At 36.8% G+C, this 18,362-nt stretch overlaps 1 protein-coding gene across 1 annotated transcript in view; it reads right to left on the bottom strand.

The window, feature by feature from the left end:
• Positions 1-9,021: 9,021 nt before the first annotated feature.
• cacna2d3a (calcium channel, voltage-dependent, alpha 2/delta subunit 3a) overlaps positions 9,022-18,362 on the bottom strand; it is a gene marked incomplete in the record, with an annotated part of 125,797 nt that continues 116,456 nt past the window's right edge. Inside the window, 5 exon segments of the mRNA XM_036212745.1 lie at positions 9,022-9,844; positions 9,914-9,996; positions 11,276-11,388; positions 14,725-14,839; positions 16,937-16,992. Of these exon segments, the coding sequence (XP_036068638.1) occupies positions 9,752-9,844; positions 9,914-9,996; positions 11,276-11,388; positions 14,725-14,839; positions 16,937-16,992 (460 nt within the window).

The following is an 18,362-nucleotide window of genomic DNA, read 5'->3' as shown; positions in this document are numbered from 1 at the left end:
ATCATAATCCATACTCAAGACATTAGAAGTATAATGAGAAAACACCTTTATCCAAATTAAAGAAAATGGTGACAATCTTTATAGTAACTCCTGTAATCCAAACACACATTTGAGATATCAAAAGAATAACATGACAGCTGCAGAAGAAAAATGACCATTCTACTGATATTCATGTACATAAATAGCACTTTAAATGAAAGCTGTAACAAAGTTGTAGACTTTTGTGGTAAAATAAACTGAAAAAGAAGATAAAAAAGGGAGTGTGTAATTAAAAGCTAGTAGGTAGTAAAACACCAAAAATGAAAATACCTTCACTGTATTTTCAACACTAACTCAATATATGTCCATACCAAGTTGCACAGTTTGAAATCATTCAGGATTTTATTTTTATTGATAACATGCATCAAAGTAAAACATTAAACATCCCAGACCTCTCAAAAACAATTCACACAATCCTAATATGGTTTAATGAGGCTGATAAATGACGGCAAACGTGTGTTTGGCCAAATAAAAGACTATTGCATTTGTCTCCTCTTCAGTTCAGTCGTTTTTATCTTTGCTTAACAACTGCTGGTCTGGTCTGATTAGCTGCTGTGATGTGTGACCTGTAGTAGGTGCTGTTTGCCAAGAAAGTCTTTCCACATCAAACAAGCTGGTTGAATTATGTGCATTTGTCCCATCAGTTCCCCTGCATACTTTGCCGATAACTTCCACTTTTTGTTCATCGAACCAGATGAAACAAGTATTTCCAAACTTTTAAGAAGGGATTTAAGGCTTTAAATAGTGATCTAATAAGTGTGATAAGGGGTTAGATAACTTTGTCTTTGCAGGGTTGCATTTGTTGGGTCTCATGAACTGACCAAAAGACTTACAGATCTCTATTTTCTTAGACTCCAATTACTTATGCTATTTCTTAATTAGTTGGCAAAATGTAAAGAAAGGGGGCTGACATTTAATGGACAAATATCAGATATAATATGAATAAAGTACAGAAGATTTAAAGACGTGGCAACACTTTTTTAATAAGGTCCCAAACAAACTACGTATAAGACGTTCAAAAACATTGGTAAAGTAGTCATTGAGGAATCTTATCATAAAGCATTACTAGACAAATGTCTAACAGCAGAAGGGACAAAGCTCAAAAGAACTGAAACTTTGAAGTTCACTGTTGAAAACGTAGGAAATTGAAGAAAGAAACTGAAAATATATTTTACAATAAACATTTTTGAGCTGTAAATTAAATGGTATAGCTATGTAAAGTTCTTAAAAGCTACAATCATAAAAAAAATAAAAATAAAAGCGATTAAAACGTGTTTTGTAGGTTATAATTTTCCTCCCTTTGATTGACAAAGCAGTGACAGACACAAAAGCGCAGGCTATTAATGAAAAATAAGATTTAAATCCCCCCCAAAAAATTGAAGAGAGACCCCTAAGAGAGATCAACTTAACATAGCTTTACTTTATCAAAATCAGCAACTAAACACATAAACTAAAATAACAGCAGTAATGACAATGACACATGTGGGTACATTTATTCTGGTAAATCATCCCAGCTAAGAAACACAAAAGGCTGAAAAATGAAGACTTGTACATTAATTAAATGCAGTAGACAACAAAGTCCAAATCCTCCACGACTTCACAGCTCGTGCCTCAGTCCACTTCCTACAGTGTCCTATTTCCCCAGTCGGATTACTTTCTAGAGAATCCAAAAAGGCTACTCTACTTCTGTTTAGACTGTTAGAAACCTTTCCCCGTGTCCTAGAGGTGCAGGGATGCAACATTTAAATCACTCAGCCTGATTCATCACCCAGGACCCGTCTGCCACTGGAGACAATATCACAGGTGTTTGCTCCAGACATGATAGTCCCAAAGAACAATCAGATTCTTACCACCTTAAGAAGTGGGTCATTCAAAGGGAAACACATTAAATGTCTTTTTATAGCATGCTCTAATATTGAGCTGTATTATAGAGAGAAAAGGAAACTAAAATGAATTCAGTCTGGGAGACGGACATTTTTTTTAAATGCATAACCACAAAAGCAATGAAATCAGTTTATGTTGTTTTTGCTAAAGACCATCAGAATAACATCAGGAAATTGGTAAATATTGATTTATTACACATGCAGTTTAACATCAGGTATTATTTTTCTGCAGCTGCTTACTATCCACAGATACTTCTTAAACTCATTGACCTGAATTAAGTAGAAGACAATGACTTCTACGATTCCAAAATTCAAATTAAAAGTTTGACATTACCTTGAAATAATTAACTTTCAAATCAAAAGCGATTATTGATTAAGTTTGATCTTTTTGATGTCAGCTGGGATCCACATTGGTAAACAAAGACACTTGTTTGCTGGATCCAGTTTTTGCAACTCCGTGACCACTTAGTGCCTAATGAGAAGTACATCTGGAATTGACAAAACAAGTGATGTAACACTGACACCAGTATGCTCACACACAACTCATCACATGGTACAACTATTTCGTTTGTTCTGGAAGGCGGAAAAAGTCCAACAAAATAGCAAAATTTGAACTCACTTGCATTGAAAGCTGGTATTTACGTGCAATCTGCTCAAAGCTGATGGAAATCTATGTTGGTGACACAAAATATATGCACCCATAATGCACATTGCTGCATTGTTTCACATATTTTAAGTGCATTCAAGGCTAAATGTTGTTGGTTGCTCGTATTTAATGTTTAAGTCTCTTTGTCTTATTTAAAAATCTGTCTCCTCAATCATCTGTGAAATCAATGTCTCAGTCTACCTCTAACAAGCCCACATTGGCCTTTTGAGCTGATGCTCCACAGTTCTGGAATACTCCTCAGAATGTAGAGTCTTCTAAATCTGTTAAAATCTTGTTATCCAATGACATTTTAAAACATTTTTTGTAGCAAGTTTTGTTCATCATATTTTGGAATTTTTGCTTCTGTTTTGTTTTATTAATCCTCTTTGATAATACTAGATGCTATAGCCAATTGCTCATTAAAATTATTAAAAATATATATTAAATATTTTATTGTGTGAAGACATTTTTGTGGTTGCTAAAGACAATATTTAAAAAAAAAAAAAAAAAAAAAAAAAAACGTATCCAGCTGCTTATATGAGAACTACTATATGGTAGTAAATAAGGTGTAAAGCGTGGGTACTTTTCCTGTCCAGTATTTGTCGTATGATTATTATATGGACTCAAGATCAGTTTTATTCTGTTCATTTTTCCCAAATTACCTTTTTTCTCTGTTTTGTTTGCATCCGTCTCATTAAACTTTGTCGTTTTTGTCTCTGTGTTTGACTCATCAGGTGGGTAATGTTGTACTCCAGGACCTCATGAATACTCAGCTTATAAATGTATTCCTTTGTAGTGCCGCTAACAGAGAATATAAATGAAAAACACACATTCATTCTGTTTTTCATTCTGTTTGCAAACAGTCAATGATGCACACAAACTCTCATCCCTCAGATGTCCAGATTCAATTACAGATTTGATTATTTGTGAGCACAACATACTTGTATCTCAGGAACTGCATACTAATCAAACAAATGAGAACCTTTATTATCCGGATCATTGGAATTTTATCCCAGCGGCGGATCTCTGAAAACCAAAACAATACTGCAGTCCAGCTTGTTTCAACCAACCACTGATCATCACCCGACATCTTCTTGTGATGGAATAACATCAAATGTTCAGGACAATCACTGAGTGACCATAGATCCATAAAAAGCAACTGTATGAAGTATGAATGTAAATATTTCTTAAAGTATAACGACATCTCATATGACATTCTTCATATTGCAGTAGTACAGGCAAAAGAACTGACTGGCATAAAGAACAAACATGTGGGTGTTCCTTAGGTCAAGAGGGTAACCATGGATAAGGGAAGGGTGTGAGTGGGGGTATGTGGGGGACACAAGGGTAAATAAAAGTCACTTTGCAGCAGTGATCTTTCCGTCTGGGCCTGTGGTTGTAACCTTATCCTTCTTTTGGATACTGCGTTATGCACAATAAGGGCATATAAATCCCAGGGCCAGGCTTAGCTCAGCAGTCTATAGCCAAATGTGTACTTTCATGCTCTTATTTTTTCTTTATTTGTGGGAATTTAATTGACCTTTTCAAACACAAACTCTGTCATTCAATTTCCACAGTCTTTAGGCCTAATGATTTTACTCTAAAGTGTTATACATTCACACATTGGAGCCAGAACAACATCTGTTTAAAATGCAAAGTGTAATTCAAAATGCAATGTGGGCAAATGCTTTTAACTTGTACATCAAAAAGTATTTAATGCTGATTTTTTTAATTGAAAAAAAGTTTCTACTGTAATTTTTTTTTTAGAATTCCCATGTAATTGAATATTTTAAAATGTAGGATGTTTTAAGCAGAGTAAATGTGTGTCAACCTTCTTGTGAGAAGCTGTAAAGTTAACTGAAATGGATCATGGCTGACGCTCGTGCTACGACAGAAATGAACTGAAAATTGTTCAATATACATAATTTGTTTTACCATCAAGTCCGAAGGTGAACAGGTATGATTATGTTTATGGTTTAAATGGTGGGATTATTTATGTTTTCTGTAAATAGAAACAAATGTTTGAAGCTATCTAACGAGCTAATGCTACTAGCTTAGGTAAAGCATGGTTGTGTATCAAAAAAAAAAAAAATTAAAACAAGTTTTTAAAATTTTCTTCAGCTCTCATGGCGTGACTATGACAGTGGAGTAAATAAATGGGTTGGAATACCCCACTATAGTCCATCAGTTGTGATCATTGAGTGCATCATCTGAATCAAGTCCAGCTGTTGTGTTAAGATGTTTTGTTATATTTCTAACTAGATTTATGCCAGAATAGCAAAGTCACTGACTCAGTGTGGAACCATGAACTTTAACCTCCCCTCTTAGAATTTCGTAGTTTCTCCAAACTTTCTTTGACCACTGTTTACTGCATGTAAACCACAGTTTCCTCACAAATACACAGTGGAGTCTTGCATAAACCAAACATCTGTGAAGGCCCTTGTGACTAGTTTCACAAAGGAGAAGTCAGCTGAAGTCAGTTAAACATCTAGGTAGTTTAGTTTGTCTGCTGTTGCATGACGACCAAAAACAGGAATGGAAAAAGGAGAAAATAGTTAAGTTTGATGAATGTTAGAAATGCATTTTGAAGGGCAAATTCAAAACTAAAGGATGGCATGGCTAAGTCACATGATAGAATGAAGACAGTACAAGAGGTACAGGTATTGATGCCTTGTGGTTCACCTTTTGGCACATCCTGTCAGGGGTCACCGAGTGAATGAGTTTTCACTATTTTACACAGGTGGTTTGGTCCAGAGACACAACCTGACACAACCCTTTATTTCCAAGGCACAGGGGAACCCAGATAGGCAGCAGCACAAAGGGTCTTGCCCAAAGACCCACACTGGATATTTTTTGGCTCATTACACACCTGGGAAGCAAACCAAGGTTTCCTGCATGCCAGTCTTATAGCCAGCTGACTAAGTCACCCAGCCACTCCACAGATATTAATGTCTAATACCAGCAAAATAACATTCTACCCAGCAAAATGAATGAAAATGGATTTAAAATAAAATGTGTAAATACATATCACAACTTTAATTGAGTCTTTGGCCAAGTTTTTCCAAGTATTTTAGACAATAAAGTAGATTTTTTTTACAGGCCAGAAAACAGCAAGATGGTTTTGTACCATGAAAACGAAGATGTTCATAGATCTAGAAAGCACAATTCAATTTTCATTGAAGTGGATCTTTAATACTTCTAACATTCTGTTGTAAAAATAATGCCTTTTAAAATGTCACTTTGCTGTTTTTTTATTTCTTATTTTGTTCAAACAAGACGTTTTTATGAACAAAGAAGTAACACTTAAATGGAATGGATTAAATTAACTTGTCTTTTTTTTTAGATTAAGATTCTTAAGATCATATCGAGGATGAGTAAATCTGTTAGAATATTTAAGAATTTCTTGTCCCGACTCTTTAAAATGTACCTGAACACAAAATACATTTTTTTGCCGTTTACACGTATAAATTGGGTTTTGAAAAGTACTGACAAATTAAAAAAACTTGAATAATTCTAAAAATTGTGGTCCATAACTGTCTGTTTGCTGCCCCCCGCAGGTTGAAACGAGGTAATACAGTTGAATTTTGTGATTGGTCAAACAATGTAAGTCCTACATCATTTCTGAAGACTCACGTCATGATCTGCAGGTCCAGTAATGATTCCAGTCACAGACTCATGTTCCACAGCTCCACCGTCTGATTGAATTTTCACATTTCAGCTGTGGGTAGAGTCGGTCTTCAACCCTGTTGTTGTGCTACCCTTTAAATTCAGCTGCAAAACAGTCCCTCAAAAAAGGAAATTAATTTTATACCTGTCCACACTGAACCAAGCTCAAAGAGGGTTATGGAGAAATCAGCCTGCCCTCCAGCACCTCTCTGACCTCCAATTTTACTTATTGTCTTTTATTTGCATGTTGTGCACTCGTGAATTTACATCTATTGAGCTAGACCTGCACTCCAGAAGCAGGCTGCATGCATTTGAGTGGCAGAGGCAAAGGTAGGGGTCTCCATTTAACCACTTCCTGTTTAAGGGAGCCAATATGCATGCCCCTCCAGGCCTTTGCTGAGCTTGCTGTGTGTGAGGGAATGGGGCTTTTTGAAGGCTGGCAGAGCTCAGATTGCAGCTTAAAAGACTGCATGAAATGCTAATGTTGAAAAAGCTCCTTTTGCTTGTTTACACAAAAAAAGAATGGAATGCTAAATATATGACTAAGACTTGTTCTGGTTTTGTTATTTCATATGTGGTTACAGCAGAGTTGGAGTTCGCTTGAAGGATGCTTCGTGAACTTGGAGCTGGATAATTAGCAAGCTCTAATCATCAAATATATACTGTATGCTAAGTTTTAATCAGAGCTCCAAAGCAAGGAGACATGATGTCTCTGTTTCTCACAGAACCACGCATCACCAGACTATTAGTACAGCTGGATGTCAGGTCTTCAAGCTCACCAAGAGGTCCCAAAACACTGGAGGCTTGTCTTCCTGTCACTGCATGGGGTAGAGGACTAATTCTCTGTATGTGTTTGCATGTGTTGAGGGCGTATGTTTTCAGCTGGCAACTCTCAGCCCTGGCAGGAATGTGTCTCCTGGCATTCGCAGGAACAAATTTGTCTTTGGGCTTTGGTGGGCTTTTCGTCTGCAGTGTGCGGGTATGTGCATGTGTGAGGAAGGTACCTCAAGAGGTCTGCTCATTATCACTGCAGTAGTGACTATGTGGTCAGAGCAGAAAAAGGTCTCAGAAGAATGATAACGAAGTGATTAAAAGGTAAAAGTAATTAAATTGTAAAGTTGCAAATACTCAATCTATGAGGTTAAACAAGACAATCCACATCTTTGTCACTGTCATTTTGATTGCAAACATAAAACATACCGACTTTTAGTTTTAGAACGAATTATTGCTAAATGGAACATTGACAAAATTATATTTTGCCAGCTCTTTCTTAGCATTTCTGTGTTGTGGTCACCAGCTCTGTGTGTGGTCCCAGTGTGGTTCAGCTGCTCAGAATCATTTCAGTTAAACATATCTAAGGTCTTCAAAGCAAACCACCAATGGGATCCACTCCATCAGAGGTAAGAACAAAAGCGTTGCCCTCTGTGTGACCGCCTGGGTGCACGTCATGTTTATCGTGTGTGCGTTAAAGCATGCTTGAGACCGTGACAGCACGCACTTTTGAATGTGTGAATACATGCAATTCACTGTGGTCCGCCTTCCAGGATATCAATAAGGACATTTCTCATGCAGTCAGGACATAATGGGGAGCAAACAAAGATGGAGCAGTGTGAGGCTGACAGATTAGTGTTTTGAGGCATAGTTCATGGGATCAGTGACTCCTTTCTAAAGGGTTTCTTCCCACATTAAACATGTTTTCATGCTGGATCCTTGGGAGGAACTTACTTTTTTGTTTTGATGATTCCCTTTGTCTTTAAACTTGCTCCTTTTTAAGAATGGGACAGTATTATTTTTTTTAAAGAGCACACATTTGAACAAATTTTTGTAGAGAATTATTTCGTTTTCTCTCAATTTTTATGGAACATGACTCACTGTTGCTTGTTACCACATGTGTTGCTCTGGGAAATCTGGTCAGTATGAATTTGTTGGCTTTTTAGCATGTGAATGAAATATGTATCACCCTTTTGTGTGCAGCCAACGCAGTTTACAGAAAACAGAGATGAGCATTTATCATTCACAGGAACAAGGAAGGTGGTAACAAGGTTGCCATTGTGGCAAGTCCACAAAAAGAAGATTGCTTTCCCAAGGCAGTCTTTTGTACACATGCTGCGGACCCTTTCCCATAACTCATCTGGTAAACAGGAAGGAATCACAGAGCAGATCGGGGATGTGTTAACCCAAAACAGCTCCAATCTCATTATGCAGTGACAAATGACCCTCAAGCAAGTCGGAGATTCTTTGGACCATAGAACAAAAAAAAAAAGACAACTGAGAACAATTACAATCCAAAAGTTCTGAACAAGGGGTACAAAAGAAGCAACGTTTAGGCGTTCAACATGCAGAACGTTGCCCTCTCGGTTGAGGAGGAGGTGGTGTGTGGCAGAAATGGATGCTTGGGAGCTTTGGAAAAAGAGAGAAGACGATGCATGCGCTGTCGACCACACGGACCTTAGTGTTGACATGAAGAGCTTCCCTTGACTGGCAAACACAGAGTCGAGGAAAGCATTTTTGTTGTCTAGTACCTAAACACTATGATTTATGCTTTGTGTTTATGCACACAATTTTTTTCTCTTAGTTTTTAGAAAATACTTAAGGATTGTTTGTAACTATTGCTAAACAAATACAGATGCATTTGTGGTTGCTTTTCAGATTTTTGTTGGGATGGGGAGTCTCTGGCGCAGAGGTGCAAATGACGGACAAAATGGAGAAACAGTAGAAGTAGACTTTCAGGTAAAAACAGTCAATTGTTGTGTCCCTCCTGCTTATTTTTTAATCAAACACAATAACTTTAAATTTTAAACACAGTTTTATTTCAAAAGTACACAAACAGGACCAACATTGTTCCATAAGGCAGAGCTCAAATATCAACAACCACTCACATCAGAGGACTTAAAATCTTGTAGTCACAGTTTATGGGTACCACTTGCAAATCATAAATAAAATATTTATTTTCTCTTCAACTGCTAAATATAATTTTTTTTTAATTATCATGAATAAAATAATTAGACAAACACTGAAGACAACTCCAGGCCACATAAAATCACCGTCATGATTATTTCTTGTATTATCAGAAGAAACATTGTCCATAACAAATCAAAGTAGGCCAGGAGAACGTGCGTCAATCTCTCCACGTGGGGTTTGTTGCTTCGATGCCCAGTTCCAACTCCAGCCACAGACCCCTAGCCCTTATCTGCAACCTGAAAGAACTGAATTATTGACCGTTGCGCAACAGCTTGTTTTAAGCTACTGAGTCTTTAGTTCACAGTGTTGTTTAAATTTTGAAGGTCCTCCAAAAAGTTTGCTTTGATTGTTTTATTGCTAAAGCACCTTAAAGATTACCACTTCGCAGCTCAGATCTATTCATTTCGAGTGGCCACTCAAGCTTAGGGATCCTGTAAGTGTTGGGTTGAAATTGGGCATGATTTCAAAATAGGGGCAAAAGTGTTATTTTGTTGTATTACTTTTGCAAGCTAAGATCCAGGACAAGATGTGGACAGAGAAACACAGCCAGTTGTGGTCACCTGATGAAAAACGCAACAAGTACGGAAAGCAGCGTGGACACAAGACTTGAGGCGAGGGTCACAGCTCCCCCACACTCCATCGAGTTCTCCTAAAAGATAGAAATAATTGCTACAGAAATAACAAAGCAAAACATCATGAGTGAGTGAGAGGGAAATACCTCTGGATGGAAAGGGTGGCAGGTGTCCGGACGCCTCCTGTCCTTCTGCATCTTCAGTCTTTCGCACTTAAGAGATTCGTTATGTGCAGCTTAAGTCAAGGGAAAAATGCTTTACGTGTGATTTCCAATGTTTTCCATCCTGCTTTTTCACAATAAAAAATAGATTTTTAGCAAATAAAATAAAATAAAGAGGCTTTTATTTTTGTTCTCAAGACATTCCATTAAATTCCAGTAACTTGTGTGATTTGCCTAAATAGCAGGCTCTACGCCTTAGCGAAAAGTCCAAAACACAGTTAACAATTGTGGATGTCTGTACACAGCAAAAGGTTTCAAAGGAGAATCCAGACGATTCTGTGGTGAGAACCCTCAAGACTAGACTGGCTTTATCCACATCATCGCCGCATCCGAGAATGAGCTGCAAAATGCTTTGAAAATTACTCACAAAGCATTTTAGGAAAGACTGTTTGGTAAAGCGATGTCCCCGTGCCCCATCCTCAGATCTTGTGCCTCACCACAATGTGTCATTTATTTTACATGTTAGAAGTAGGGGGGGGTGAAACAAACTCTAAAAATCCATCCTCCGCACTCACACGCTCTGTGAAGAGTAACATTCCCATTTCATTCTCATCCCAGTTAAAATAATGGATAAACACAGGGTGAAATCATGGCTCGCTTCCACATGCACAGGTCATTTCTCGTGTCTTAAATTTCATTTGATTTATGGAATAAGACCCAATGTTTGTAACTGCAATTCAATAGGACGAAATGGAATAAAAAAAAAAAAATTTAAAAGAAAGAAAACTGCAGTTTTTCAGTTGTTTTTAAGAACATTTATCTCCTAAAAAAACATGATCACTTTAATTTCTGTGCTGGATGTCAAATCAAAAAAAGAGTTCTACAAATCAACAACTTTATTTCATTGAAATTTCATCATCTGTATACATTTTTTAAAATATTTTTAGAAAATTGAAGCTTAAGAATGACAACTTTGGCCCCGTTCAGACCATTTGTGAAAATATTGACGAATTTAAATCAGTCTGTGGCCTGAAAAAGATTAGGAAATACTGATTTAAAGGGCTTGCGATGTCCTTTAAAAAAATATTGTTTTTTTTTTATTTTTTTCATTCTCTAAAGAAGCTTTTGATGATTTATTCATCTTTGTCAATAATGAAACTAATATTGACAAAAAAATGGCTCCCAAAAGCTCTGCCCCTAAATTGCGGTTTCATCGATATTTATTTTGATTTTTAAAAAACAACATTCCACCCCAATGATTACTACAATACAGTCTACATTCATAAAATGGAATTCCATCTATCACATCTTAAGGCATATTTCCAATCACTGTCAAGAAAAGGATATACATGATTTTTATGGGGTCCATAGTGATTGGCTCAAACTGGCTGCAGTCGCACTTGTTGTCCACCACCACCATGAAAAGATTACTGCTCGGGATCTGCTGAATCACAAACGACCTGCCAATCACAGCACAGACAGACACAAAATTGAAAAACTATTAGGAACAAAAAATGTGGCACAGCTAAATATTAAATGGTTCAAGTTTCTACATGGGTCACAAGATTCGTCTTGGTGTTTAGCTTAGCAGAGATTTAAGCTTCATGAAGAGTGTTTGGGTGATGAGATCTCTCCTATGGAGTAATCAGCAAACGCAGACAGAAAATTACACAAGACACGCACATTTGTGTATCTGCCTCTTAATCAGGTCCTTTCCAAGACAAGCACCAGCGAAGCGTGGCAGAATATAAAACAGTCTACTGCGAGACGAGTGCAAACCTTATGCTGGCGTTCAAAGCTTCCCATGGAAGTGTTTTACAGGCCTGGGGAATCAGCCTCCTCTCAAGAGATTTATGTCCATTCACAGATGAAAAAGAGACTCATAAAGCGGATATCTTCTTTCTATCACCTTTTTCTCCTCTGATCTCTTACTTGTCTCCCTCTCCTCTATTACAGCCGGTTGATTTATCCGACATTTATTAGGCTTGTATAAAAACACACACATGTAGCACTTAGAATGTAAATTGAACATTTACAAGAATACAGTCTCTGACCTTTTGTTTAGAGGGTATGATGACAAAGAGGGTCAAATTTAACTGATCTACCGAATTTAACAATGTGACTGATTAAACTGACTAATATCGTCCTCCAGTAGCAACAGCCCACCACACTTTAATAAACATGTTTCACGGCAACTGGCAACCTGCAAACAAATGCTCTATACAGGCAAAGCTTGTTCCAATCAGAACAAATTTGGATCCACTAAGGTTTTCCTAATCCGTGCTCTCCCCTGCACAGTGCCAGGCCCGTCCAGTTCTGCCCGCTGATAGAAAGCAGATCAAGCATTCTTGGAGAAAAGACTTAAACACGTCCTGACAGCACAGCTGCTGGCCTTGAACATACCCAGTGTTGGGAAAGGGAGCACCACACCTCGTATGAAAGCACACATACCACCTAGATGCATGCCAAAAAACGTACAATATACATAAGTGCACAGCAGCAGAAATTCATGCATGCTTTCCTGCAAGCAAAGTTGGTTTAGGGGATTAGTAAATATGATATTTGTTGATGAGAAACGGTTTATAGAATTCTGTGAATTTGTTTTAGGAAAGGAAGACAGATTGCTCACAGAGATCTAGTTTTATATTAAAATTCTCACAAAAATCTGCAGCTGAATCTGATTACAATCAAGCTACAGGCAGTTCAAGAATGTGCATACAGAGTGTTTTGGAGCACAAGTACAGCCTATGGAGGGGCTTCTTTTGGTGCGCAATGTTAAAGTGGAGTAATATGAAAGCTGTGGTGTCATGTAATTTTAGCCAGGCACAAATGATTCATTTCTCCTCCTTGATCAATTTTCAAACCGCTTCCACTTTCTTACATTAAAGGGGATGCCCCCCATAATGACATTAACAAATCCAAGCCCCTGATTGGTCAATATTTGACCTGGTTCAACCTTCAGAGCATGTTCAATAGACGTGCATATTGTACGTCCATTTAATGCACGTCCATTGAACGTGCGTTGAAAGTCAAACCAGGTCAAACTTTGACCAATCAGAGACTCGGATATGGTCCATGTTCAATAGACGTGCATATTGGATATAGAGCAAGGAAACGGTCATAAAAGTTTGGGTAGAATTTTGAATACGAGGCCCAAAACATGCATTTAAGCACGTTTACATACTTTTTTATTGGAAGTTGTCGCCTGAACCCCACCTTGCCAAGAACGTTGTGATCGTAGCTTTAAAGCTGCTCATTAAAACACTTCAATATTGTCAATGTAAGTTTTTAAAAACAGTTACTTTTTTTTTATGAAGCAGCAAATTGTTAATCAACTTTGTGAGACACCCCCAATATAAAAATGTCTTTTTTACTTACAACACAAAACCAAAAATATATTAAATGTCAATTTCATTTTAGAATTCTAAATAAAAGAAATAAAAAAACAATTTGTCAAAAGCTAAAATAATTTTTTTGTCACATTTGTGTATTTTTTATGCTTTTGTAATGTGATATACAGTATCTCACAAAAGGGAGTACCAGGGGTTTGGCAGAAAAAACAACTTTACACTTCTATACAAGATGGACACTGACTACTTTTCTTTGTGTCAAAAATTCATTTCGGCAGTGCTGTCCCGTGAAAAAGATATAAATATCTTCAGAAATGTGAGGGGTGCACTGATGAGTGTATCTATAACCGACTAACAGATGACGCTGCATCCTGCAAATGGATCCCGTTCTGTTAAATGACTTATCTTCAGTGGTCAGCGGAATGAAAACCTGCGTGTGGAGTACAGACAGTCAAGAAAATTATCACTAAAACGTGGTCAAACATGTTATTAGGAAAATATACTCTGTGTGGAGAATCTTGTTATACCGGAGAAAGTGGTAACGCACAAGAGAAGATGATTACAGCATTCACTACATTTTCATGTTTCTAGTGGTTTGTCAATCACGGAGTAATGGATACGTGTGAAAAATGACACACACGTGCACACTCTGAGCCAAAACACAGTTAAGAAAGGCTTTATGGTCAAGAGCTGAAGGGTATATTTCGTATGGCATGAAGCTTAGACATGTGTCTCAATGAAAATATGAGAGCAAGGCTTCAGTGGGACTGTAACCTGAAACAGATGTTTATCACTATACCCTTTATAACAAATATAAGCTGTAAAACTTCACACATATGAAATACAAAGTCCACTGTTTATTGCTTTTCTGTTTGCAAAAAGTAAAAACAGGATCTTGCTCATAGATGGGGTCTCTGCCCTGCTCATCTATCTGCTGTCACCACATCTGTCACATGTGGATGCGGCCGCATGGGTGACACTCTGACTGGGTGCTCTGTGTGTGTTGCATCCCCGGCCTCCTCTCAGACATGGCATTGAGGGCAGTGGTGACACTGCTGACCTTGTGGGGCTTCGGCGGCAGCAGACACACAAGGAAAACACGCACATACACAAATACAAATCTCCGAGCTTGGCAGGTCCACAGCTGGGAGCAATGAAGAGCCCATTGGAGGGATCCAGAGAACACTCCACAATTGCCTGACAGAAAATCCCAAATTGTTAATGGGGACCACACTCATTTTCTCATTTCTTAAAGGAAGCCTTTTTTTTTAACCCCTCCTTCTCTCTTTTCTGCAAGAAAGCAGAGTTTTCAGGATTTTCATGTTTTTCAACAAATAAATCAAATATGCCCCTTTTAGCTTGTAAAGAATAAATATATAATACAATTAAATTAGCATAATTATTTCTTCTTATTGATTCTTAAATGTCTCTTTGAGTGTCTCATACTTGAAACAGCCATCACAGTCGATGGTGCCCATGTTCTCTTTGATGGTCCTCTCCGAGATGAAAGCTGGGTACTCTGTGTCACACGGTAACTGCATGCTGCGTCCTGTCCGCTGAGCTGAGAACACAATGGAAGCAAAAAATGGAGATGAAGAACTGAGACAACTGCAAAAAAATATGTGAAAGACAAGAAAAGATCAGTCGAAATTTGTGGAAAAGTTACCAAACACGTAAAAAAAAAGAGTGAAGTTGCTCAAAATAACCATTAAGAGACTTCACACTAACAGTTGGATACCTCATATTAATGTAGACACAGAAGTATGAAAGAAAATAGCATTTCTGGACTAAATCTGTCCTGGAAACTTATTTTCAGCACATTTCTTGAACTCTCCTGCCACCCAGAGGTTCACAACAACACAGCAAGATACTGCAAACTGCTCTAACATCTTTTTTGGCTTAACATATTAGTCACATATTCTGAACAAACTCAGGTTTATTTCTTAGCTTTATCAAAGTTCTCCTCTCGTTATTTTATTACATAGAGAAGATTGAAGATCATGCACGATTGGAATGGAATGGTTTAATTTCAGCTAATCTGAAGGGCCTTGCTACTGTGTGTGGACGCATGTGTGTGCTTTGCATATAAACTATACGCATGTGCAAGCGTCTAGGATTAGTTCAGCCTGAAAAGCTGTGTAGATTGGGTTACGAGCTGCTAAGTAGGGGTGTCTGAGCTTTGTGTCACTTGCTTGTGTGGCCATTGTAAAAAGATATAGGAAGAGCTGCTAAGACCTGAGGCTAGCCAGCTGTGAAATTGTCTCCACTGCTTGGCACGACACGATGTCCAACTTCACTTTATTCAAGATTTAAGTGTGCAAGTTAAGTATTTTATGTGTTCATTTTGTTGCAAGATCTTCCTCTCAAGTTCACAAAATATTTTATTAATCTCAGGTACAATTAAAGCAGCAGCATGGAGATGCTTGGTGATCCTGGTTGTTTCAGATTGATGACATTTTTTCTACCAAATGAAGAAAAATAATATTTTTAGTCTGATAGGGATTCCTTCTAAAAATGGATAATTAAAAAAAAGAGGGGGGGGGGTGAAGAAAAAACGATAGAGAAAAGTAAAAAGTAAAAAGATGATTATTCTTTCAAAACAAAATGTATAAATAAATATCACAATTAATTTTTACTTCCTGCAGACAAAGGAGTGGACATTTTCTTGTCTAGAAGGTCCTTGTTTTTATTTTACTTTATTTTATTTTACTATAGTTTCTTATTTTTTAATTACAATTTGTTTTACTTTCTTTTAATATGTTTCTAACTCAGTTGTTTTTACCATTTTTGCTTTTATTTTATCTCATATGCCGGAGAACTGCCCTTAACTGTGTTGCCCTCGGGAGACAATAAAAATGATTCTATTCTATTCTATCCTATTCTATCCGAAAGGCAATGTGAAATACTATTCTACCTGATGCACAATTTCAGAGGAGAATGTCAACAAATGTGAATCCTTTTATATTTATCTCAAAGAAAATAGAATCATGTTTTTATAATTTTATGCTGTCTTATGATATATTTCATAAAAAAATAGTTGAAGTTAAATAAAAAAGCAACTGTTTTTAATAATAATTATTTTATTTAGAAATTAATGTGACTTTTTAGTTATATTTAAGACATTTGAGAAAAGCTAATTTGTTACAAAGAGTTTTTTGTTTTTTACTGGTTTGTAAGAAACTTAAAGATCCACACTAATGGAAATTGTGTTTTTTTTTACATGTTCTTGTGTCATTATTCTCATGATGGGGGGTATATAGTATATAGTTTTAAAAAAACTACCTAAAACTGCATTTCTGTGTAGTGCTTTATTGAAATTGCTGTTGGAAAAAGCTTGAAGCAGTGATGTAGATTAGATACTACAATGAGCTACAAGCTCTCTGCTCTGCTTCATTCTGACGCATCCACTTGCAGACTAGTAGATCCATGTACGTCTTTGCTTTCCTCATCTGAGCTGGCATTTGTCTCAAAGCTGTACAGCTGCTAATGTTAGGTTGGAGATGTGAGAGGCTGTAAGCTAGCAGGAAACACATGGATGATGGGAAGTAGGGGTGATGCAGCTGTTATAGTTTAGTATTGACACATATTTTACTTCAAATATTCTAGTAGATGTGATACAGTGACAATGATCACTCAATTCCACAAAATACTCTGTTACCTTTTGCAAAGAGATCGGAGTTCCACCAGCTGTACAAGTTGAATTCAACCAGGAATCTAGATCCAAGACAAGAATAAGACAATCATTTAATAAAATGAAAAAAGCCCATCTTAATAGTAGCTAAATGAACGAGAAATTACTTAAATATCTTGTCTCTTTCGTTCTTTCTTATATATAGGTTGTTTTTCTTCCTCGTCAGTTTCTGGACAGCTCCAAGAAATCCACTTTTACCAAGAGAAACTTTTTTTTCACATTTAATTTTACATTGTGAACTTGGGAGACAATAACATAGAATAAAAACTATTTCCCCTAAATTTAAAAAATATCTAAAAAGTGAACATGTGAGACGGATGTTTAATCCAAACACATATCGGAATCCCTTCATGATGTTCTACGTCAACAGCAGACCACCCAGCAGCACCAAACCATAACTACAGTGTGCTTTCCCAGGAATACCCAGAAACATCAGGTAGCCATTACTGTTTGTGATCAAAGAGGATCACTTCAACATACGTGTGAAGATCCTTGTAAACAAACACAGGGTCAGCGTGCAGTTGGCTCAAACACAGTTAATCTCACTCAGAAACCACAGTTCTCCCCCATCTAAACATAATCTGGATCTCAAAAGAGTCTCAAAATAGAAACGGGAAACTTTGGGCTATTAACAGAATTTTACATGACATCTTGCCATTACCGAATGAAGAAAAAGTAAGCTAAAATTAGGAAGCACTTTGGGGGAAAAAATGAGTACATGTTCATTGCTTCCACTGGGCTAGAAGCTTACACTTGTTGTGCCTGAAATGCTCCTTACGTATAGGTCACTGCAAGATCTCTAAAAAACACATTTGACAAGATTGATGGTTTGGAAAATACAATAAAGAAGTGTAAAATTACTATTCTAAAGTTTGGGATCTGGGGAGTTCCTTTTGAGGTCTGCCTTTAACTCTGAAAGAGCCGTTCAGGTTGATTTCTCACTGACTACAACCCAGTAGGAGCCACAAAGTCCTCCTTTAAAAAAAATTAAATACTGATTTATATTTATGTTATTGTTACTATTATGATAAACATAAATGAACTCTTGTTCATTAAATAAAACACAAACATTTAAAGAATATACCCTTTTTTTTTAAACTTTTGACAGAAGTTCCTTTCAAAATAAAATACACCCTTTCACATATGATCATCTCAATGCAGCACAAGTAGTAGTAAGAAGTGTATTGTCAGCAATGACTAAATAGAAATAGTTAATGTTACTGTTATTGGTGCATTTCTTCCAGAAATGTAAATCTGATAAATCAAAATTAAATCAGAGCGAATTAAATTTAATTAATTATTTAAAAAAATGTAAAATTCACTTAATAAAATTCACTACGCCTTAATACTGATTATTGCTTATTGACGTCCATTGATTTTTTTTTTTTTTTTT

The sequence above is a fragment of the Oryzias melastigma genome, linkage group LG7 (genome assembly GCF_002922805.2).
Source record: "Oryzias melastigma strain HK-1 linkage group LG7, ASM292280v2, whole genome shotgun sequence".
NCBI lineage: Eukaryota > Metazoa > Chordata > Actinopteri > Beloniformes > Adrianichthyidae > Oryzias > Oryzias melastigma.
This window is presented reverse-complemented; position numbering and strand designations above follow the sequence as displayed.